The sequence below is a fragment of the Lepisosteus oculatus genome, chromosome 20 (genome assembly GCF_040954835.1).
Source record: "Lepisosteus oculatus isolate fLepOcu1 chromosome 20, fLepOcu1.hap2, whole genome shotgun sequence".
Lineage (NCBI taxonomy): Eukaryota > Metazoa > Chordata > Actinopteri > Semionotiformes > Lepisosteidae > Lepisosteus > Lepisosteus oculatus.
In genome coordinates this window covers 4,563,026-4,587,332 of record NC_090715.1, presented here as the reverse complement: position 1 = coordinate 4,587,332, position 24,307 = coordinate 4,563,026, and the positions used below count along the sequence as shown (strand labels likewise).

Below are 24,307 nucleotides of genomic sequence, written 5' to 3'. Positions count from 1 at the left end.
ACTTAACAAGGGGGTAACCTCTGCAGTTTTCAAGTCAAAATGCGATAGGGCGTCCCCTTGCGGTCGGGACTTCAAGGATAAAACAGCCCATCGCATGGTTAAGAAACTGCAAAATCTCTCCGCCAAAAAACTCACCAAACATCAAGGTTTTTCAGGACCAAGAGAATACAGAACTCTGCACAAAAAAACGAAAGAACAAAATCAAACTTCAACAATTTATTGAGCGAAAATTGCATACAAAACAAAGCATTCCAGTAAGGACAGATGCACAGACTTTGAAGTGAAAATTAACATGCATTTAAATTACAAAGTGTCAAAGCTCGGCTATATTAATGCTAAATGCTTTTACAAGTCAACAGAGTACGAAAAGACTACATGGAAAAACACAGAAACATACAGCACGTTACTGGTTCTCCAAGGCATCTGTCGGGGCAGCGACCAGAATGAAGACTGGAACTTCGTTGGATTTCCTGCAAAAGAACAGAAATCTGTATTAGCTGTGCTTTCTGTTACAACCAGGTTCTCGAAATTATCCCAGCTACTTACAATAAATCGAACCTCTGTATTGACTGACACGTTCAGAAGATGAAACAGTTGAATACCGAAGGCACAACACAATCAATACAGCTACAGTGTATCGATTAGATAGAAACTACCACAATCTGATGTGCCTTTTTACGATTTTTTTGCTTCGTATATTCTTTTTTTGAAACAACTTAGTTAACACATGAATAATGTATCCAAATCTTTATAGGCTCCCTTGTTTTAACATTTAACAAAATGGTTTCTTGTGAATCTGTATTATGCGCATCAAAAAGGTAAAAAGTGATCGCAGTTTTAGCAGAAAATGATTTCTATAAACCGCAGGGTTACAGTGCTGTCGGGTCAAAAGTACCCTCGCCGTGAAGAAATCTAGTATCTCCTGGTTTGAGACTACTTGTGACAAGGTGCATCACGTTTTCCAACATCAATTTTCGGGAGGTGCAGTATATACTGTACTTCAGTTTGATACGTGTGGTGTAAACGAATAAAAAGGTTTATACTTACACAGATAATTCCCGCAGCTGAGCCGAGCATGTCCTGCCCGAAGACACCAAGCTGGAAACACAAGAACAGACGCATTTAGAGGAGCATTTAAAGACAATTTAAAACAAGTTTTTTTCGTTTTCACCAGGGCAAGATAGTGCAGAATTAAACTAAATACGTGTAAACAAATTAATAAAACGTTTATACTTACGTTTATACTCCCATTATTTAACGCGAGCCATGTCCTGCCCGAATACACTAAACTGAAGACACAAAACAGCAGAATTTAGAATTTAAACTAAAAAGTATTACATTTTACCACGAATATAAGAACATATCACCCAACATACTCTAGAAAATAATGAAAAAGCTCTACAATTCTATGTAGGCAACTTTCGGTTTGGATAAATGCCCACGTTTGATTTTGTGAACCAAGTTAACGAAATGTTTGATAAAGAAAGATTAAGATATACAGAAAGCGACGTTTTCATTCTGGCAAAACAGCAGTGTCTTTACTCCTACAACAGAGCTTTTCTCCATGTAAAAGGAATAGACGCGCTTTCTGTGTAACACAAGTGGCTTGTTAAAACTAACAAAAGCATTTTCTAGGAAAAGAAAAGACATGAAAACTGCTATATAGCTCCCAACGAAAAGACGTGTTTTACCTCTTTCTCCTGCGAGATTTAGACTTCATAATTACATGAGTAAAATTTTATCTACGTTAAAATAAACGAAAATGAAAAAATAAGAATAAAAACCGTGGAACAAACTCGCTCAGCGTCCTTCTCTCCCGCAGAACCTGGTGGACAGGTGCGCAGGGCGTGGCCTGCGAAAGATGTCACTCGAGTGGGCGTGGCTACAGGCTGACGGTACAGCTTTCCTTTGTCTTGGCTCCTCCTCCTCGAGCATGCGTTCAGAACCCCCATGAGTTACAAGTTTCAAAATCGCTTTTTTCCCATGTCCACCTGAGTAATCACAGTTAGGCTATTTAATATTTATTAGTATCTGAGAGCCACAGGAATGTGAATGAAAGAATTTTAAAAAATGTAGGCGAGCTGTGGGGTCTAAGGATCTTTGCAGGACACTTTCTGTTCTATAACCTGATTTAACTTAACGCTGCACCAGGAAGTCAGTTTTAATCTTTAAGTGTTTATCACACATAATTTACCATTTTTGTACTTTTTAGCTACTCATGCAACTGATATGTTCATTTAAGAAGTTACAAGAACATGAGAAAGTTCAAATGAGAGGAGAGTGTTCAATCCATGCAGCCCTTTTGGCTACTGGTATCAGTTTGATTCGATCACCTCATGAGACATGATTGCTAGAAAGAGGACAGGCTGTTGGTTTCAACAAAATGGCTGGATTGCCTGTGCCACTCTCCCACAACTCTTTGCATAAAGGAACTTTTGAATACACTTCCCCATGACATCCACTCACGTTTCCCTTGGTCCATGTCAAAGTAGTTCACACTGTATTACTGTAACTTAATTTTGGTTACTACTTTACTCATTAGTTTTTCAACACTATTGCACTGTACTAAAGTACATATTATATTCAAATAAATTCTAATTTCTCAGTCTCAGTGCAACCCAATTCTAAACTTTAATTCTTCCCCTAAGCATTATATATGGATAAAAGATGAGGAAAACTGGAGTTCACAAGAGAGGAGGTGGAAGAATAGTTATAAGAACCCACAGCGACCCCAGACAACTTGGTTACACTCGTTAAACCAGACGAACCCTCCCTTCCTTTTGAAGAGTCTGAACCTACCTGGCAGGAGATTAACAATTTCCTACAGAGGTCAAGAGCAGGATCAGCACAGCATATACACCAATGGTGTCCTGTAAAAGTATCATGAATACTGTGAGAGGCTCAGGCAGAGACTCTGGCAGCTGTTGAAAGCAGCAGGGAGGAAGAACTAGCTCAAAGAAAGCTGGCTGATTGCACAGAGGCGTCTGACGCCACTATGGGCACCAACAGACATATCTAACACTCCAGACACACCCCCACACTCTCCTCTCCTGCTGATAATCACAGCCCCCTCATCTGAGCAACCAGACGCCTACACCAAGATGTCTGGGCCCCCAGCTCATGGACTCTCAGGCCACAGTCTACAATCCTCCTACGCCTCTGTCCTCTCTCATCTCCTCTGAGCTCATGCCTGAGGTTTCTCACATCGCCGAGCCCTTCACTCGTGGTTTCCCGAGCTCAGTGAGCTTCACATTCAGCAATCAGTATTATTTTCTAAACAAAGAAACTATTAGTAAAGCATGTTTTTATAATAGGTCTGTGGCACTGACTTCCTCCTTTGCGATAGATCAACCGAGAACACAATTCCAATCATAGCAGGCACTGACAAGAGTTGTGACAAAGTAAGAGAAATAATATCGGGTGGTGAACTGATTTAAGAGTTAAAAATTACAAGTCTATATGTGTAATGGAATATATATAAACCAGAATCAAATCACTATCCTTTCATCTTAAACTATTTCTTAAATAACCTGAGGGATGCTAAAAGGTTTAGAAAGAACACACCTTTAAAATATATTTAAGCAACGTCATAGTGTCCCTGTGACCTACATGATAGTTTTTTTTAGGAACCTTGCATATTGGCTCAAGCCCAGACTGTGGTGTTTCTCTGAGCCAAGATGGCTTCTGAGCAGGCAGGGATCTGGAAGCAGGTGAGCATTATTGAGGTGGACACACCAGGGCATTCCACATGAGGATTGTAGGGCTTTCGGGATTGGTTCCCATGCAATTAACCAAGCCCCCGTATTTAACGAAGAGGCTTATAAAAGTGAACCCTTGGTGGAAAACATTTAGATTGTGTTTTGAGTTGGAGAAGAACAGGAGAATTGTTTCTTGTGAGTTGTATTGTCAGTGTGCCTGTAGCTCTGGGTATTGAGATCTGTTTGAGAAGAGCAAGATGTCAATGGTTTGGAAAACTCAACCAGAACACCATTACTGAAGTCAGCTCATCATCTGTGGGACTTGAGAAGCTGTACTGTGACTTGGAGATGCAGTAGGAAGTGCTACACGTACAAGATAATGTGTGCTTGCCAGCTCCTGGGTGAGTCGATATAGAGAAAATGGCCTTTGCAGATCTCTTAATTAGTAATACTGACTGGAGATGTTGCATGCAAAAATAAGCACATGTTGTCCACATTGCTTTCTCTATTTCAAGGACTTGCTTTAGATGAGGGTTAGCTGGCTGCTCTCATGTACAGACTCTGAAGGCTGTGCAATCTTAGTCACGAGACCATGAAACTGAGGCTTCATGGGTGTGGGCATTACCTTGCGTTGATCTGTCCAGCATGTGTTGGCAGCACGCTGTGGCAAAGACTAGATTTCCACAAGAACACCATTCCAAGGGACTAGTTTTGTAGGCTCTTGAGGAAAGCTGTATATTAGGAAGAACCTAGTTGTGTTCCCATCTTGGGGATACAGAAACCCAGCTTGCTGCTGCACAGTCAGTGAGGAGCGATCCCTCCACTGAAATCCCAGGTAGGGCACTGCTATGGTTACTTCACTGCTGAAACGGGCAGAAATTGAAGGTCCTTTTGGGTAAAATGACTGGGTTATTGGACTAATGCTTTTGTGCTGAAGTGAGTTTCCTAGCAGCAGCAGTATCTCCACTGGACAAGTGTGGGATGGTGTGGTTATTTTCCCAATGATGGCTCGTGATCTGGGTAAGGTTGAGGAGCTTGTTCCCTCAAAGCTTGTAAATCCAGGGTAGGGGTGTTGTTGGTATTGAACTGCTATTCTAAGACAATGTACAATGACCACATGTCGGGACTTGTTTGTGTAACACCTCTCCTTTTCTCTTGAAAACTGTGCTACAAAGAGCCCTGTTGATCACATGGGAAGGAGGGAGACTGGCAACTGAAGCTCTAGAATGGGACATCCTCCACACTGCATCTGTAATATGGTTTGTATGGTGATCCCTGAGCTTGAGAACTGTATCATGTCTGCAATAAAGTTGAGATGTCCTGAAGTCTCATTGTAAATGGCCATTAGCTTGTCTGCTGGTCCCACTAACAGGAGGGATTTACCTTGAATGGTCTCTTTTGTTGCAATTTTTTTTTTTTTTTTTACATCCGCTAGATGGTTAATCAAGGTCCTTAAATTATCATCTTCTAGTTAAGCATAGAACCTGCTGGGTTCAGGCTCTCCAAAAGGGGTGATTAGAGCTCTTGGCTTAATCTAGAGCATACACAGGTTTTCCTGAAGTGCAGTGAGGAGTACATCTACTCTAGTGGTCTTTTACCATTCTTCCTTGAACATGGGCTGTTGAATGAAAGTTACCATTCTTCTTTGGATAACTACCCCACTTATGTCATTGTGGGGGCAGGCATCCATGCACTTGATAATTGAACATCCATACAGAATGCAGGGGCTTTCACAAAGCTTGCATGAGTGTCACCTATACAACCATTTCCTGGAGACACTTGAGCTGGGAGACCGAAGCTGCACCTTAACATTGCAGGACCTAATAGCCTCCTCTTTGTGGTTTGAGGGGTTGTAGCCATTTCACTACTGCATAAAAAATGTCAGACTAAGTCCTTTTCTATAGATGGTACTTTACATGTCAGCTGGCATTATATTTGTCAGGGAAATACAGCACAAATGGGAGACATTAACCATACTGTAACAATAGACCCTTTGCTACCTAGAGAAGTAAGAAATTAAATGAATATGAAACAATGTCTAGGTTGTTAGTCTAGACTAGATTTTAGTGCCCCTATTCTTACTTTCTATAGACCTAGCATAAACAATCAGGTGGATGATATGAACACCTTACAGAAGGTAAGATGGAAGAGCACCACATCCAGGTCTCTTGCACCCCACACCACTTGCAGTAATGGTATGGACTTCTAGGTTTCATACCAGTTCTGAGTAGTCAGACTTGCTTAATATAGATTAGTTGTTTTTTTTATTTGTTTCCTTGCTGAAGTGGTGAGGAATTTTTCTTGTGGGGGCTCAGAAACCAGAAACACGGTCTGTCAGCCGGGGGGAGGGGGGATTGTTCCTTTATTTGCTATTGGCCAGTTGCTCATATACCGAGGAGCTGTTCCTATTGGTCAACAAGAGGAAACGTCAATTCCTATTGGCTCCACACAAGGAGCTGAGCATCCAATTATATTGTTTTCTAAGTAGCCGGTGCCAGCGCTGGATGATGATCTTCATAGACTGGTCTATGAAGGAAATGTATGTTTCTGAAAGTATAGAACGGATAGGATTACAAAGACAAACTTTATTTAAATTAAAAGCAACCTTCCGTCCTTCCCCTGAATCATTTTTACATCTTCATACAGTAAATGCTCTTAGCATTATAATGACCGCAAACAAGTTAGAGTAGAGCTCTCATAGGTGTCTTGTTTGAAAACAGAATCCACCATCCTTGTGAACAGGTATAATATATATTAGTTTCTCGTATGGTGTTTATTCCGACCATACGTTGTTTTGTGCAAACTTGGCCGTTTCGGTTTAAGTGCCGAGGTGCGCCCGTCATCGTATACACATCTAGGCATAATTTTAATAGTGTGGGATTTAAATCAGTTACTATGCTCATTTTAATCCCTAACTATAGATCACGTCATTGCAATGAAAACTACGTAAAAGGCCGTCATCTACAACATATGAAATGTTTAAAAGGAATAGAATTTTAATTTATAGCCTTGTGTCGTTGACAAAAATAGTCAGTTATTGTCTACACTTGAATCATGACGGTTTTAAAAAAAACTAGATCTATGTTCAATTATTTTATGTAAAAAGTTTAAAATATTTCCGATATTTCCTTTCATGTGTGAGAGACTACCAAGGTCAATTTAGTACATAGTGCCCCTTAAACAATTTCCTAGTGGAATCTTTAAACGTCTCTAGATTTGATATTTAAAACGGACAGAATGTGAAACTTATTACTTCTTCAGATTAAAACAAAATGTTGACACAGATACAAAGTATAAGATGTGCCAATTAAAGCCTCTTTCAAGAAGGTGCAAATGTTCGCTTTTTAAGGCTAAACCCGCAACTCGTGCGATGACGGCATGATATTAGAAACAATTTTCCTGTTCACAGAAATAGACAGAAATTACTGGTATGAAAGACAAAATCGACCGTCCCCCGGCAAACAGTGAAACAAAACTGCAGACATTCATACTCTTGCATCCAGTGACAGAGAGCTTGAATTTTCCATAGGAGGTTACTAGCGGTCAAAACCGCCTGCATGGTCACGTGACCCCCCCCAAAGGCCCTATATCTCAGGAACGAAAGCACTAACAAAAGCAGTGGGTGTCATCGTTTGTGCTTGAGCTGTTTGTGGCTGGGATAACAGCAATCTTGCCGTTTCACATATACATTTCAATCATCCTAAACCTGTGATCTAAAGAGAAGAAACTATTCAAAAGGATAACAGAGTAACTGATCATTTTGTGCATGTGCTGGAAATATTTTGCACTATATACATACAAAACATTTAAATATACATTTATTACTATAATAAACCTATAACTTTAACCAAAATTTATCTAAAGTTAATAGTGATGGCAGTAACTATAAACCAAGTGCTAATATTCTGCTTGAGAATTCTGCTAATATTATGCTTTAGTTTGCAGATGGAAATTGGGTTACTTTATATTGTTCTTGTTGGAGTTAAAACTGAAACCACTTTTCATCCGATTGCTCCAGTTCACCTGTGAGGTTTCACCACAGCGTGACACAAAAGCTTAAATGTAAAATCATAGCTACTAGGAGAGGGTTCTCCCAATAATGATCCGAGAGAGGCCAAGGTTTTAACAAATGTCTACAGGGCCTGGAACTGAATAATCAATAAAACTGAATATTAACTAATTTAGAGATCATTAGGGAACATGTCATAATACTGTATCCTTCAGCCTCTAATTACTGGTCTTCTCTTAAGCATATTCCTTGCTTAATTCACCAGTTTCTTAGCAAATGATCCTAATCATGAAACAACAAGCAATCTAAGGTAACCTAAAAGAACTGGTCCTGGAGATCCCCAGTCAAATGTTTGGAACTACAGTAGGTACTATAAACTAGAAGAAATGCAGCATATTGTATTTTCATATGATGACAATTTGTATACAACATGTCAGCAGAGTCTGTATACTTTGCAAAATAGTTTTATTTTTTATGCTCCTGCCCATGACAAATCCAAGCTGGACTATGTCCTCAGCATCTCAGAAAATGTAAAAATAATGAAAACATTAAAACGTGATCAGAACAAAAGAATAGAAAAACCTGCCACATTTCAAACCCATCTTCGTGTGGCCCATGGTCACAGGGTACTGAAACACAACTGTCAACACCTGGAGCCATCAGACGATCCTGCAGCATTGTGGGTATTCAGCGGAGCACAGTCCCTGCCCTCAGTGCATCACAACTCCTCCATCAGCTTTCTCTGCTGTGTCCAACATCCAAGCTCAGTGATAAGTGCTTTGCTTTTGCCATTTTAAATCATGGCAGAGAGCAACAGTTTAACAAGGAGGAAAGGGTCTGGGAGAGAAGTACTTTCAGTCCAAAGGAGTCATGAGTAGCTGCAGCTCCTTGAAGGCACTTCCATGCCGTCCCACCTGGCCAGCTTTATTCTTCACAACGTTACTCAGGTTCTTCAGCTGCTTGTAACATGCCTTACACTTCTGATGTCTGCGAGGGAGGGTATCAGACAGTTCAGAGGAAGAGAGGTTAAAAATGCATGCAGCAACAATGTACGCCACATCAATAACATTTCTTATCTTAACATTAAAGATGTTTTTTTGATATATGCAATCCATTTATTCATTTTCTAATCACTTCTTCCATTTCAAAGTCATGCCAAAGAGAGCTATTGAAGAGACAGTAAAACTGTCCTTTTATTTTCCAAAAGACAGGAGTTCTCACCTTTCTTCCCTTGTAATATCAACCCCAACAGAAGGGGGTGCAGTCAGAGTGTCAGAAATCAGGGGCCAAAAACGTTTCAGGATGAGTCTTAATGAGGTGCAGCCTGTTTGGACATAGCTGAGAAGCACAAGGAGAGTAACATTTTATTCTTCAGGGCAGAACATTGTGGGAGCAGGTCTTCAAATTTTACTTTAAAATGGATAACAGGATTCAGTACCAAACGTCCTGATCATCTGATATTATAATCAGTAGCATTACTTTAACAAGCAAAATATATTTAAGGCAAACAATTTCCAAAAAATGAATTTTGATAATATTGAATTAATCCAGTATTATCCATTTTAATTAAATAAAAATGATTCTGTTAATATTAAAAGTGGATATAAATGAAATGGAGCTGGAAGTTTCAGTAAGGAACTTGCCTTGATCTCTCTGGATTGTCTACTCACCTCTCATACTTGCTTTGCAGCAGCTCCTCAATCTGGGGGAGGATAGATGTGCAGAGGTCCAGTTTCCAAAGCGATCTTGAGGAACAGAGAAATTATATTTGTCTCCAGCGTTTATCATAGAAGTATGAGTTTTATTGACTTTTGGGTTTTAACTGCACTTCCTAGTTTCAATGCGTTTCTAGCTAAAGAACATCTTGCATCCCCAATCAATAAGTTAAGCAAAAGCTGTGATCTGTAGCCTAAACACAAATTCTATAAATGTTAATTAAAGGCAGTTTATTGGAAAGCATTCAATGTGCAGCATGATTTGAATATCATTTCCTTGCTTTTAACCTTAATATTTCTCATAATATCATAGTGCAAAAGGTACATTTGCTTTCATTCCCTAGTATATTAAAAGGCTGGGGAAGTGAAAGCAGCAATGTTATAACTCAAATACAATGTGGAAAAATGTAAGAATCTGCTTCATGAAAAAGAAGCCTAGCCTACATGTAATGAGATGCTATCCTGAAGATCTGAATACATCAATTTAGAAAGCACTGAAGCACCACTCACGGTTTAAGGTTGATAATGTTTAGGATGTCGACCACAATAGAAAGATCATTTATGGAAATCGCAGAGTCCAGGGAAGTCTGAAACAGGAAGGCAGCAGATAAAGTTTAAATCAAGCAGGTAGTTGTCTACCTGAAAAGTCTGAATTTTGTTACTCAAGCAATGTCACAAAGTCACAAATAAAATCAAACTTTTTTTCATATAATAAAAAACGTACAATTGAATAGTCTTCACAGGCTCTACACACTTGCCTTCATATCCCCACAGCTCCACACAGCTCTGACTGTATCCAAGTTCTTAAGGCGACTAGACAGCATCACACGCATGGTGTCATGACCTTTTCTTATCTGAGTCAAGGCATCATCATCGTTCAAGGCTGGTTGCTTGTTACTTTTTGCTGGCTAAGGAGACAAAATCAACATTCATTAAGGAAAAAAAAAATGTATACACCTCACCTCCAACAAACCACACACGCATTATAGGACCGGTAGGAAAACAGACGTGTCCAGCTGTAGCTTTGGCTCCAATGCCAAGAAAGAAGCGCTTGGCAGACGTACTGGGAGGAAGTCAGCCACATTCAGCCCAATGGGTTCATTCCGTGAGGCGAGTATGACAGCAGGCTCAGCAGGCTTCATCCCCGCCACTGGCCGGTTGGCTGGGTTAATCGCAGGCAATGGGCGACTGGTAGGGGGCGCTATGGCCGGATCCACCCGACTGATAGGGGTAGATGTTGTTATGGCTGGTATTTTAAGAATCTCAGGCTGTAATGAAAGGAACGATGAATAATTACATCACATAAAATCATATACCATCCATGCCCTGTTTCAGGAGCCTGAACAGCTTTTATTCTTGGTGTTCTCATGTTCCACTGGTTGTGCTTTTACTATATATCTGATATATCTGCAGAATCCCAGGATTTATCTCTCAGTTAGCTTATAACATTTAAAAATGGAAAAAGGTTTATATATTGGAACACAAATCCAGAATATTAAATAAAATATACTGTTTTTATTAGCTGCTGTATTTTTTCTATAATTAGAATTTGTGGTTCAACACCTACTGCATGTTTGTCTGGAATGGGAGTTATCTCAATTGCAGAGTTTGGCTTCACTGGAAACGTCTCTATAAAGAAGAGAAACAGGCAATGCCAAAAAATATATTGAAATCAAAGAACTTCAATTAAGATGAACTTATATTTCCTCTATTAACAGTGTACTAGTTATATGCTACCCTTTTACATTCAAGAGGAACACCATAAAAGGCTACCCATCAAAGATTAAAAAAAATGTCCCCGTTTAAGCAAGATAAGGATTGGAGAGAATACCCTAAATGAAAACATCTAAACCTGTAAAATGTCTGCTTAGGTACTTCCACACATCTTAGCTTAAAAAAGATTTTTTAAAAGTGGAAATAAGTTGAAAGTGGAGCATTTCCCACCACTTGCTCTCATAATGCCAGTGCTCTGTGAGGAAATACATTTCTCACATATTTCAGGTTTAATAATAACAATATGCACTCATACTCAAGAATAATTTATCCCGTGAAACCCACCATCTTCCAGGGGTGCAGGGAAGGGCTCACTCTTCTTAGGGGGGGTGCGAGCTGTGAAGTGAACAAGAGAGTCACATATGTCCACTGTTGCACAGACGGAGAAAAATAAGGTCAACAACATTAAATACTGTGAAAATTCATGTTGACCCAAACATGGCGTCCCGATGTTCTCTGCAAAAGGTCAAAGCACATGAAATACTGAAAAATGAAATTTTGCCGGAAGACACTGAGCAAACTGGGGACAATAACAGAAAAGCTGTGAATAAAGTAGAAATAAGAAGCAGCAGCAAAGGGAGATGCAGGTTTTGGGTGCGTGGCTGCGTACATATTGCACTCTTTGGCTGGAAGATCTCCTTGTAATCCTCCGCATTGCGGATCTCGGCGGTGGACTCCTTCTCGTCGCGCTCCTCCTCGCTGCTGGGGCTGCGCCTCTCCCCTTCGGGGCTGCGGCGCTCACTTTCCGAGTTCTGCTTCACCCTGAGCAGGGACACAGTCGGGCACCATCATACATTTCAGGCTTGAAGGAACACGCGTACGGTTGACAGGCAGCACTGACGATGATGCAGAATACACTGTCTGATATCAGGGGAAAAACACCTGAAGACTAGGCCCTTTGAATACTGCGAGATTTTAATATGCATCAGTTTCAAAGCATATAGGAGATATATACTGTATGTAAAGATACAAACAACAATTGTAGTTCATTTCAGAAAAATAAAACGTGATGAATCGCAGGTAATTTAGTATGCAGAATACTGGCTTAAAACCGCTGAGTACGGGATGGGGTTGATAGAGCGGTACTAATGCCATCTTCACTGGCATAGCAGAGGCCGCTGTAGGAGTAGGGATAGTTACCTCTGTTTGCTACAGGTTGTGAGTGGACGCTCATAATTGCGCCGAATTGTAGCACCCTTAGCAGGGGGCTCACTGAGCGGCTTGTCGTCCTGAACCAGACTTTGAATCACAGAACCTGACTTCTTCACTCGGTTCAGGTCCACAACATGGGAGGAGACGACAGACTGACTGATGGACACTCCGATCTCAGGGCAGAGGGACAGAGCCAGAAATTACTGGACAGCATAAGATTTTATGCAGGGACATTTTATATCTGACATTAAATCATACATGTGAAGGATTAAAAATTCACAAATCCATCTAACATTTTAGGAGCATTTTGCTATAATCATTTAATTTATTAACTATGCAATTATTTTTTTACATCTATCAAAAAAGAATCAGGACAGCATTTGTGACTGTTAAATCTATTAAATACATAATTTAAGCTCTTGACAGTATTAACCAGGATACAACTTAACGAACAGCACAAAAGTACTTCTACAAAAAAAAAAAACAGTAGCTTTGTTGTGAAAGCAATATCCATCACTACCTTTAAAATAGATCCGCCAATACATGTGAACGCACCTCACTGCATGTCAGCACTATGAGAAGCCCAAGAACTCAGCAGTCTGAATACATACCAGCTGGTTGTTGCAGAGGGCCAGGTCTGCCACCTTACCCCAGCTCACAGGCACCACATCAAAACAGCGGTCTGGCTCCCATCCATACACCCTGAGGCAGTCCTGGGAGCCACTGTACAGGCAGCATCCATCAGGGTTAAAGGCTATACATCTGGAGGTTGACCGGAAGAAAGGTCAAGTCAGAGAGAGCTCTGCAGAAGGCATTATTAAGGCAGAAATATTAAATATTTTACACAGTGCAACACAAGCTTCTGAAAGCAGACCAAAGCTGATCCGGGATAAAAATGCACCAAAGATTCGGTTTTACAGGATTGCTAAAACTATCCTGCAGGGCCACATAGTAAGGAAAGGAAACCCACCTGACGGGGCCCGTCTCTCCTTCAGTGGAGCCAATCATCTTAAACTTTTCCAGATCCCAGAGCTTTATTGTCCTAAATGAAAGGAGAAATGCATGATCTGTTTTTGAAATTGAATTTGAACAGTGTAATAGATTTTAAATGTTGTGATGCTTTCTGTGCTTCACTATGTGAAAATCCCAAAGCATTACATATATTATACCAACCTAATAACCACATTCTCTCTTCCTATTTGTCTGTTAGGAGAGTAATTTCTTGAAGGCCAGACACGCGGTTATATACTTTGTTAATATCTCTAAACAAACAGTGTTCATAAACTTCAGAAACTGTCAGTTTCCCACATTCTCCACAAGCAATGGTTACAAAAGGGGTTGCACCAAGTAAAAGAGATGAAGAAATCCAGCGTTCCTTCCACAACTGTACCTGTCTGAGCTGCCCGACGCCAGCAGGTACTCATTAGGATGAAACTTGACAATATTGACAGGGCCTGTGTGAGCTGTGAATTCAGTAATCATCTTTCCAGCTGTCAGATCCCATAGCTGAAAAAAGGATAAAAGGTCTCAAAATGACTCCTGCAGAAGTAACAAACTGTCACTTGATTATAGTATAAAATGTGAACAGAGGTGCCTCCTTCTAGTGTAAATCCATTAGCAAACATTCAGCATTTAGACCCATAACTCTATCTCTGGGGACATTAAAAAGGCCATGATCATAAGGGGATCATTGATTAATAATACAAATAGTCCATTTTAAAAAGGCTAAAAGTGCATATATTGCTACAAACCATTTACTGTACACTTGTATTCTGAACTTTTGCTTGGTTTGTTTTATTTAAAGGCTTTTAGATGGATAACCTAGTCAAATGCACATGCACAAATAAAAATGCTAAAGAAAGATAATGCACAAACATTGTGAATTACACAAAACTGATAAACTCAGGTGCAAGCCTACTCTGGAGCTCTTACTTTTACTGTGCTGTCATCACTTGCTGAAGACAGCCATTTCCCATCTGGACTGAAGGCCAGACACCTGACAGCCTGGGTGTGTCCCTGAGGAAAGAAGAGCACGGTCAGCTGAACATGCACACCAAACCAGGGAACACCTTCACAACAGAACCCATGGTGCACCCAGGATGGGTCTTTTATCATCAACAGGAAACCAGAATCATGAAGGGCAAACATTACAAATACAAAATAACAAAAAAGCACTTCTCATTTACTGAAAACAATGTGCTGTGCACACCCCCTGAAATGGAAGTTTAACACTACTTTATAAGCCCAGAAAAAAAAACAAATAGAAAAATATTTTGCATTGCAAAACGTAACACTAAACGATGACCATGAATGCTAACAAGAACTAAAAGAAAAAGAAAAGCTTCTTTCCTCCAAGACAGGAAATTAAAAGGTTTCATCCACTAATCCAGGGAACCAAGAAACCACACCCTCTAAATTAAAATTTCCATCATTGTGCCCAACATGAGATTAAAGAAGAGAAGAGAATAATCCACCATGATAATCAAGCATCTACGCCTGATTATCTCAAAATAACACTTCATTTGTAATAAAGTATAGTATATAAAATCCTAATTTATTAAGTGCAGCCTACGTGGCTGTGAGGTATTATAACACAGTAGGGTAATAATACTGCAGAGAACCATCACAAGCAGCTATATTCACTTATAACCAAATCCACCTCTTTAATGTTGCATGGTGGGGGTAGGCGAGAGCCTCATTCATTAACTAGATTCATCTCACAATCCTAGTCTGTTGCAATGCCAGTTTGAAAGTGTTTAACAACCTTCAGCTCAGTTTCATCCCACTCTGCCTTTCTTCCATCCCAGACCCTGTCAGCTGGACTCAATTGTAAATAAGCAAATTCACAGATGTGGAGACCCTACCGTATTGCAACCAGACAATAATAATTGCACACTTTTTGCTTTTACCAATTTTTACCGCATAAACGTGTTTTTTCTTACCTTATACCTAAACACGCATCCTTTTCTTCTGATATCCCACAGCTATAAAACGAAAAATAACATTTAAACTCAAGTAAAAAAAATAATATGTACAGGGTTTAGACTGCTCTACCTGCTCCAAAATAGAACATATTCGGTATGCATACATGCAACAATTTGCTTTCTCTGAGGTGAGGGTGCTATACAAGGCATATCTCAAGGACAAGTATATGCTTTCGCAGAGTTAAGGGCCACCACGCACCTTGATATTTGTGTCCATTGAACCCGAAGCCACATAATCCCCAAATGGGTGGAAATCAAGGCTGCAGACATTTGCTTTGTGCCCAGATAGGTTCCGCAAAACTAAAGCAAAAAAGATATTTAGAGCATCATCTTCATACACTACATACAGCATTTCAAACAGAAGGCGCCGACAATTCAGACGTCACAATCAGTTTTTTTGTGTACTATCATAAAATCTTTAGTTTTTTTAAACACAAAGAAGCTGAATAGCACTGTATTAAATCTTTCAGGATCTTTAAACAAGACCTAAAAATGTAAACATTTTATTATTTTTCATTTTTGATCTTTTTAAAAAACTTAATGCAACAAACTTTTTATTAACATGGCCCTATAATAAGTATTAGTACTTTGTTCTGCAATATGAACTGCTTTCTTGTAACAAACTAGGGTTTGTTACAATTTGTTACACATTTTTACTTTGGCTATTGACTTAACAAGCCAATTATCCCTGCTTTTAGTTCAAGAATTTCATAACCACAAACAATCCCTTTATGTGCTATAGTCCTTTCCACAACAGTTTGCCACAAAGCGCTTTACAGCACTTAACAACACAGAAACAGCAACCATGTGCGTTCCAGGAATGTGAGAAATGAAACCTCTGGGGGTTAAGGACTTATCACTGAAAGAGCAATTCAAACTGGCTAGTATGTCTTCAGAAGTAAACCTCAGTAGACTTACTTTTGGCTGCTTCGAGGTCCCATACCCGCAAAGACCCTGACTGTGACCCAGCCACGACCTGCTCCTCAGAGCTATTGAACTGAATGCTTTCCACTGGGTTATTGTGGCCCATCAAACTCTGCAAAAGAAGAACAATGACTGCATTCCACAATTCCAGTGTCCTCAACAGAGGACAAGTTTTATAGATAACATTGGAAGGTACAGAGAGGGACAATTCTCTCAGTTCCAGTCTGAGCAATCAACTAAACCTATTATTTCACATACATATCATGTGATGTGATATAAGATGTTTCTTAAGGTCAAAAATTCATGGAGTAAAACAGCTGTATTACCAATGGCATAACTCAGATGTATTACAATTTTATCAGGACATTTTATGAAGCTGCAATGAAAGCTAAAGTTAAAAAGAAACGGATCAAAACAGATTTAACATAGTCATCTCTAGCAATATTCCATCTATCTGTGTCTCTCTGAGGCAACACAGAATGGAAAGGCATTTTTTGAGAGAGCAATAGGCCTAGGAAAAAGACTTCAGAGCAGAGCAGTTTGCACAGAGCAGGCTGGTTACCATGATGCAGTTGGGCTTGTTGACAGCCCAGATGTTGACTCGACAGTCCTCCCCTCCGGTGGCCAGCAGCCGGCCAGACGTCTGCCCCAGAACCAGAGATGAGACATTGCTGGCGTGAGCAACAATCTCCTCTAGGAAAAGCAACATGTTGCACATTTAATCTACTTACTGTGTCCCAACAAATCTGCTCGATTTGGGAGCATGCATTGCTACTACAGAAGTCCTGCTCTGCAACTCACAATAAGATTCACATAAAATAATGCCGAAAGTCATCATCTCACTCTGGTTGCACTCCTTCAACAACACTTGTTGACTTTCTGGTAAGATACAGACATCAAGTCTAAATGAATACAGTAGTAAATTGCACATGTGATTAAGCAACGCTAATGAAACATAATATTATTAATCCAATGAGCAGCCTTTCAGTAAGCACAAATTATCCAAAAAATCCCCATGGAAAATGTAATCACTCACGCAGTTTCCAAGAAGTCTTAGTTGTGTTGGCTGCGGCCATGTCTGATGAGCATTTGTGTGCTTGGAGTAATCTTGGGGGAAAAGCAAAGTATCAGTTAACAGCAATGGCAATCACAAGTCATATTAACAAAATGGTAAATTGTTAGTATTTATAAGAGATTAGTGGACGGAAACCGATGTGGCATAGCCAAGTAGCATGCACATATTGCACAATACACATTAATTTGGGGATTTAATAACCATTGACTATTTTTAACTGTAAAAATAAAAATCGTCGTAAGGTTATCTCGACCGTCTGTTAAGTTTTAAATGAGACATAACTCCAATATAAAGTGAAGGTGCTGAATTACTAAGCGAGGTTGCCTAGGTAACACTCGTCTTTTATTGTGACGAAGAATACTGTACTAATATTTGAAAAGCTTCTTTGCCAGCTGATATCAGCAGTGATAACAAGAGAATATTCTACACATTCGTAACGCAAAAGTGGAAAATGTAATTATAAGCGCGATGTACATGTTCAAACAAAGGATCAGTGGAAAACATTGAAAGACAGGTTTCAGAAATGCGGAAACTATTTCTTGGGCTGTAGAGAGATAGATGATGCCACTATATTTCCAAAACAAGTGCAGCAGAACAACCAAGAAGTCCAGTCGTTATTGATGGTATGGTTTTCTTTCACGACCTTTGCAGAAATTATAACCTACGGCAAAGGAAAAGTGCACCAGGTGCTGTTGTTTCCTGATAGTAAGAAGTTAAGAGTCTTCGTAGCGGCACCAAAGTACCTGTCCTGTTTAACCGCAAGTTCATATATCCTATTTTATTTTCCACAACCTTAAGTGGATTCAATTGTAACCAACTCAACCCACTACAGAATGGAGTAATACTAGAAAGTCCCCGCAACATGTAACAACGACTAACTTCAGTAAACAACGAACACAGCAAGAAAATAATACCGTACCGTTTCATCATCGATATAATAGGACACGAGAACTAGAGACCTACCGGTCCTTTATCTGTGTTCATCCAAACTTCCTGCAGCTCACACGTTCAGTCGTTGGACGCATCATTTAAAAAAAAAAGCACCGAATAGTTTTAACAAAAGCCAGCCATTATTCCTGACTAGTTTATAACATGTCCTGCTTGTCATCCACTCGCCTTTACTGCCCACCCACCCCTCTCCAACGCAGATTCCTATTGGCCGATTCGTAACTACCAACCTAGCAACACAGCGGCATAGCTGCCTCCTCTGTCCACGTCTAGAAATAAGATAGTAGCCTTTCCTCAGCTTAAACGATTCACAGAAGCACCTATTTTATTAAATAGCCTTTTCAAGAGTCCATAAATACCCTTTTAACTGATGTTTTTCAAAGTATCTATTCTCCGATCCACACCCCAACCCACAGTCGCAGTAAAGTAAGTACCTTAGCAACAGGGTCAGCCAATCGGAAAGGGTGATATTCAGGGCAGACGGGTCACGCAGCTTCCTGTTCGTGGCGCGTGCGCGTGAGGCAAAGCGCTCAGTTCAATTTTCCCAAGTTTTACTCCATTCAGAGCTCTTTTATAATCATACCTGCTGTACTCAATGTTGAAATGTTTGCAAATATATAATAGGAAACTAGCAGACATGGTAACGTTGTACTTTCTTTTTAAGTTGCCATATGCTTGGAAACCTAAGGCTACGCTACGTTTCTGAGTGACATTTTCTAAATGCTGAAAGCAACAGACCTCTTGCAGTGCAACGTTTTCTATGAAAGGTACAGAAAAAAACAACCCTCTCCTAAAGATCTAACATTTCCGGCATTAAATTCATAGCACAAATTGAACATGTTTTTTTGGTACTATTTTTAGTACTAGTATAAACTAGTGCCTATTTTCAGCATAAGTGTTGTTACCCAATTTAAATCACACAAAAACTTTCAGCACAACAAAAACACAGACTGCAATCCAATATTGTAGAATTGCAGGATACGATCAATTCAGTCTAATGACAGCACGAACCGAGCAGATAATTGTCTTTTTATTGAAACAGCTTTTTTTTTCTATTTACATTAAGACATTACACTTTATCACGCCGTGCCGAGACGGCTCCGCGAATCATGCTTTTCCCCGTGTTCTGCAATCTGCAGAAAAAGGTACAGACCTCGCATATGTATTTTGCAAGCTGAGAACAATAGCGCTATAAAATATGACCCAATACTGATTCCTGACAGATGAATGCAATAGGCAAGCATTTCTTTAAGGAAATATGGGATGGAGGCAATGATTCATTAAAAAAAGTAAAATTGAGAACCGCTACAGGGGCACAATCATTTGGTCTGCAAGAACCTGTTAAATTGCCTTTAATATTTGGATTTAAGCACCATATATGAGTCCATTAATGCACCCTAATGACCACCATGAATTATATCCAAGAAGGTGCAAAATGCATCTGTCAACATGTTTGTCCATTTTTTGTGAGCACTAACAGGCATGTGGTTTTGACTGAAGAGTGTAACACATGCAACTGTGTATATAAACCAAAAAATTAAAAATTAAAATTAAAATAGCACTAATCATTTAACAGTTTCACCAGAAAGCTTTTCAAACTTTCTATTATTTAACAGATTTCAATTTCAACCACTTTGAGTTTGTAGGATATCAAAGGCACTGCTTAGTAAGACAGTAGCTATTTAATGTATAGTAACAATGTGAACAGCAGAAATGAACAAATCATGTGAAGAAAAAAAACATTTTTCTGGTTTCAAACCAATAAAGTTATACTAAGACCATTACTTAAAGCATGACAGTATTACTTAAAGCAAAACAGTGCAGCTCCACAGATTCCACAATTTTAAAGCCCTGATAATTACAGTATGGTGTCCCAGACACAAATTATGCTAACATAACTAAAAGGGCACCTTAATGCGCCTTTTTGAACCTCAAAATCAGATACCAATCTGTTTGGCTGAATCCATTCAGTCATCCAAGAAACATCAACTCCAATAATACAGGGCTAGTCAAAATGATGTCGACAAGTATAAATGCCAATTATTTTACTAAAGTTTCATTTTCTCCTCCACAGATGGCGAAGGATTGTAAGGTAACCATTAGAAACTTTGATATTTATGCTTTCGTTTGAAACCTTGTCACAGTAACCATTGTAATTAATTTGGAATAAACTGTCAAAGTTGCCGACAGCATTTTGACTCACCCTGTACTGATGCGACGGTCAGTATTATTAAAATCATTATAGTCGTGGGGTAACGGTCTTCAGGCTCGGCATGGCAGTGTGATATAAGTTAATTTATACAATACCAGCAGTGTAATCCTGGGCAGCATCTCTAAACTGCTGCAGTGTCCTAGCATGTATGGGTGCCATATGAAGGAGGGCATCCCCTCCAGGGTTGAGTCCAGACTAGCAGCCCCAGTGTTCTGGAACTGGCCCTGGGGTGCAGCTTTCTGCTATTGAATGGGTGAAACAGTGCTCCTGTGTATAGTTGTTGCATAAGACACAGTAGAAATACCAGTATCACCGTGTAACTGATGTCCCTGTACTGCTCAGATGAATTAATATGTGCATTCAGGGCATTTATTTCCTCCTTTCCTTTTGATCCCCATGGGTATCCAGCACTGTCTCCACAGGCATGGACAAATGCCTTAAAACAAATCCTTCTTGTCTTGTCAAGTGTACACCAGTAAGATCTTTATTTCTGTAAGCTCTACGCCCCCCCAAAAAAAAAATCTTTCTGAATAATTTAAAATGGATAGACTCTCACTTCTGTATGCCTTGTGTATATATGCTATTTATAAAAACCAGTAACTCGGAGTTAGAATCTTTTCATTTGTCGTCGCTCCTGTCTTCTCTGCTTCTTCTCGTTCACCTCCTCGTTGGCAGCTGGGGACTCAGCCGAAAACCAGGGTCCCAGGAAGTTCACCCACAGGAGATAGAGGGCTCTCCCTGGGGCCTGCCACAGCACAGGGAGAGAAGCAAAATAAGACACCAAGCTGCCATTTTACACCAGCAGGGCACGCATCATTGTGAAGCGCTTTCCTTGAAAAGAACAGGGGCCAGTCACGCAATATGGGCCACATTTTCAGTCTTGAATTTGCAAAAAACAATCAAGAACTGATTTTGAGGCTCTCACGCATGAGAGAAAAAACCTCTAGGAAACTCCTACTCTTGCTTCTGCACATTTTATGTTTTGCAAGATTTGTCCATTCAAATCTCATAACCATGATAACTACATTAAAAGACAAAAGACAAAAATATAGTTATCTAAAAGAAATCTGCTTACCAAGAGCCAAAGGTACCAGAAGTACATAGATATTGTGCTGAGGACCTGCACAATGGCTGTTAGTAAAATCACATCCTTCAGGTGCCTGAAAAGTAACACAATCCAACAGTCAAGCCCCATAAAAGACTGTCAATACAGAAGTATACTCTAAAATTCAAATCTCAGACTTCATAAATATATCCCTTCTTCAGAAAATGTTACTTTTATTGGCCACAAATATCTTTCGATACAGTTTCCATTACATCTGCTAACAAAACTTTAAGTACAGAACCTTTAAAGATCATCCATTTAAAAACCGATTCTGTTTGCTAGCCAGAATTCTCCATTTATCCCATATAAAAGGGGAACAAAACTGTTTCTTAAAAACAATTAACTACAGTTAGCTGAGCAAAAACCTACAATATGCAAAGGGAATACCTACATACGTCTACAGACACTGAAAAGTATTCACCAGGGACGGAAATGTGTTTTTACAGAGCAGCTCCTGCTCACCTACCCCACTGCAGACTGAAAACTCACTCTGCCATTCCCTGCTCCATGTTGAGGTCTATTCCCCCATCCAGAAGGGTGCCGTCCTCGGAGAACGTGGGTTTCGCCATCGCAGACATGGACTGATAGCTGGCTCCATACACCATCAGCGCAAACACCAGCAAGGCCTACCACACAGTGTCAGAAAGAGGTGAGCTATTATTAGACCAAGCAGACCCAGTTTGTGTTCATTTACACAGCTGGGCTGGAATCATCTGAGTGCAGTGCCCAAACCTTCTAGTTACATCTCCAAACCAGTACTCCACACCAGTGCCCCCAGTTCCGTCACCAGTACTTGTTACCCTGACAGATGTGCCTGTCAACTTAAAACTGAGCTGCTCTAGAATTCTACCAGAATCACTTGTTAAAAGTCCCACAGCCAAGCTATCTAGCAGAGTTTTTTTAAATCTGTACAGGAAGAGATGAGGGGGTAATGGAAGCATTTGAAATAAAGATAATAAAAAAGCACAAAGCATTTCCAGTCTGCAAACTGTTAGATGCAATATCCTCAAAAGATTGCCAGAACCCCAGCTACACCAGGTAGTTCAGTGGTTTTGCAATTACTTTTTCAGTATGTAGAGACTGACTCTTTGATAGTACTAAATTCCTTGTTCAATTAAAGGACAAGGTACAAATATTATAATAGTAATACAACTTTATTTAGGAACACCTTTCAAGAAATACCAAAACACTGATAAGTATTAGCTACATTTGTTTAACTGCGCTGTAAAGAATTATGAGTGTAAAAATGCTATCTTACCCATGTCCAAAATGATGCAGAACTAGAAAAAAGTAAGAGGTTCACAGCAGCAAATATCGCCTGCAAAAAAAAAACAAGAAGCGAGTTTCCCGTTAGGTTATGAGAAGCATAATTCAAATGCAGTGCTAAACGACGTTATTAACAATCTTTTCATTTGTTATACCATATTTGACTTTCTTAAAACAATTGTTTAAACATCCAAATGCTACAAAGTAAATAAGATACTGTATTTTATTATTGTAAGGAAGGCATTAGCGAGGTGGGGTCACTGAACGGGTGGTTACTTACATTGGCTCCTAAAATGACCCGCGTATAGAACTTCAGTGTGGCCGCATTGTCTTCGTAGATCTGCTTTTTGCCTTTTGTGGCAACCTTACCCTTAGGCTGCAATCAGAGAGAATTTGATTGTTATGCGGATCTCGACACTTCCGTTAGCCTTTGAGTGGGTACATTTTCTTACATTTTTTAACTAAATACCCTCTGTATGAATACAGTTTCACGATCAGAGAAATTAAGCTCTATTTAAAATTATTATTTTACAATAATGGTCCATCTGAACTCCAGAAAATAAAATAAAGGCGTACACATTCACCCTCTTACACTAATCAAATGACTTATGTTAACTTCAGTTGAACGTAAGCATTGTAAAACCTGAAATCCGAGAATATTCTGCCTATTCCAAATGTGATCACAACGTACCGCCATCCTCTAAGTGATCCAACCCCTCTTATAATACCGGCTTGTAAATATTGCCGACTTGTTGACATCAAATTCCACAATTAAAAAAAAAAACAGGTTGAAATGTAACCGATATAACAGAAACTTAAGCTTTCCTTAAATTTAACACATCAGCATTAGCTGACAACACTTCCGGCGCACACCTCTAACGTCATCAGAAAGACGTTCTGGCTGTACAAGTTCTACAGAAGCGTCCTCTATAGATGTAAAATGCACATGTTCTATACAGTGGTCAATTGGTCATGGTATATTAACACTAAGATTTCTTCTAGCCTGGAAATGGAAAATATTGTACGACTGTAGTGTGCCTAAACAATTCAGGCTGTTGGTGTACCGTAGTTTGCGTTTGGCATTACAATTGTACATATTTATTTCCATGCGAGTCCTGTCCTTTACACCAGGGTCAGAGTGTGGAGTTGGGTGGGAGTGCGAGTTTCCAAATGAACATTAGTTCAAATATATTTAAAGATACGCTATGTTTCGGCTCCTGCCAGCCAAAACATAACGAGTATTTCAATGCCTTTTTTTACTTTTCAATGCAGAGAAAACCTCATATTCCTACAGTATTCGTTAATGAGAAGCGTAATCCAACTATGAATTACCTCTGTAACATCATGACAATAGGCAAAAATTGTTATTGGTTTCCTCCAAACTCATAAAATAATAAAACGGGAGGAAAACATAGCCACGTAAATTTAGCAATTAGGTTTTTACAA

At 39.6% G+C, this 24,307-nt stretch overlaps 2 protein-coding genes and 1 long non-coding RNA gene across 4 annotated transcripts; all 3 read right to left on the bottom strand.

Moving 5' to 3' along the window:
* Positions 1 to 123: 123 nt before the first annotated feature.
* LOC138224363 (uncharacterized) lies at positions 124 to 2,038 on the bottom strand. 2 transcript variants are annotated; one of them, XR_011182834.1, is made up of 5 exons: positions 1,692 to 2,038; positions 1,238 to 1,289; positions 1,048 to 1,098; positions 398 to 470; positions 124 to 175 (listed from the first exon to the last, which is right to left on the bottom strand). It is a non-coding gene; the product is annotated as an uncharacterized lncRNA (long non-coding RNA). The 2 variants fall into 2 exon arrangements; XR_011182833.1 differs by lacking the exon at positions 124 to 175 and having other exon boundaries at positions 217 to 470.
* Positions 2,039 to 8,155: 6,117 nt separating this feature from the next.
* Positions 8,156 to 18,703, bottom strand: katnb1 (katanin p80 (WD repeat containing) subunit B 1). The gene is made up of 20 exons (XM_015368676.2): positions 18,294 to 18,703; positions 17,292 to 17,362; positions 16,818 to 16,948; positions 16,250 to 16,367; positions 15,531 to 15,631; positions 15,290 to 15,331; positions 14,280 to 14,363; positions 13,738 to 13,853; positions 13,318 to 13,389; positions 12,959 to 13,109; positions 12,336 to 12,520; positions 11,806 to 11,957; positions 11,481 to 11,531; positions 10,990 to 11,051; positions 10,487 to 10,690; positions 10,181 to 10,330; positions 9,933 to 10,009; positions 9,378 to 9,452; positions 8,929 to 9,045; positions 8,156 to 8,694 (listed from the first exon to the last, which is right to left on the bottom strand). The coding sequence occupies exons 2-20, from the start codon at positions 17,329 to 17,331 to the stop codon at positions 8,562 to 8,564; spliced, it is 2,061 nt and encodes a 686-aa protein (XP_015224162.2). The 5' UTR covers positions 17,332 to 17,362; positions 18,294 to 18,703; the 3' UTR covers positions 8,156 to 8,561.
* Positions 18,704 to 19,286: 583 nt separating this feature from the next.
* On the bottom strand, positions 19,287 to 23,735 carry tmem208 (transmembrane protein 208). The gene is made up of 6 exons (XM_006641453.3): positions 23,553 to 23,735; positions 23,142 to 23,237; positions 22,854 to 22,913; positions 22,085 to 22,221; positions 21,566 to 21,650; positions 19,287 to 21,235 (listed from the first exon to the last, which is right to left on the bottom strand). Exons 1-6 carry the CDS (start codon positions 23,556 to 23,558, stop codon positions 21,098 to 21,100), a joined length of 522 nt encoding a protein of 173 aa, XP_006641516.2. The 5' UTR covers positions 23,559 to 23,735; the 3' UTR covers positions 19,287 to 21,097.
* Positions 23,736 to 24,307: the final 572 nt, after the last annotated feature.

Bases quoted from the DNA above. Each gene is read 5' to 3' on its own strand.
- tmem208 (XM_006641453.3), bottom strand. The intron at 21,651-22,084 runs GTGAGTTTTCAG...GTTACTTTTCAG, and splicing joins ATGGAGCAGGGAATGGCAGA to GCACCTGAAGGATGTGATTT. The intron at 21,236-21,565 runs GTAAGCAGATTT...GTGCTGTGGCAG, and splicing joins TCTGGTACCTTTGGCTCTTG to GCCCCAGGGAGAGCCCTCTA.
- katnb1 (XM_015368676.2), bottom strand. From the start codon at position 17,331: ATGGCCGCAGCCAACACAACTAAGACTTCTTGGAAACTGC. The intron at 13,390-13,737 runs GTACAGTTGTGG...CCTTTCATTTAG, and splicing joins GCGTCGGGCAGCTCAGACAG to GACAATAAAGCTCTGGGATC. The intron at 9,453-9,932 runs GTGAGTGGTGCT...CTGTTCCTCAAG, and splicing joins AACATTATCAACCTTAAACC to ATCGCTTTGGAAACTGGACC.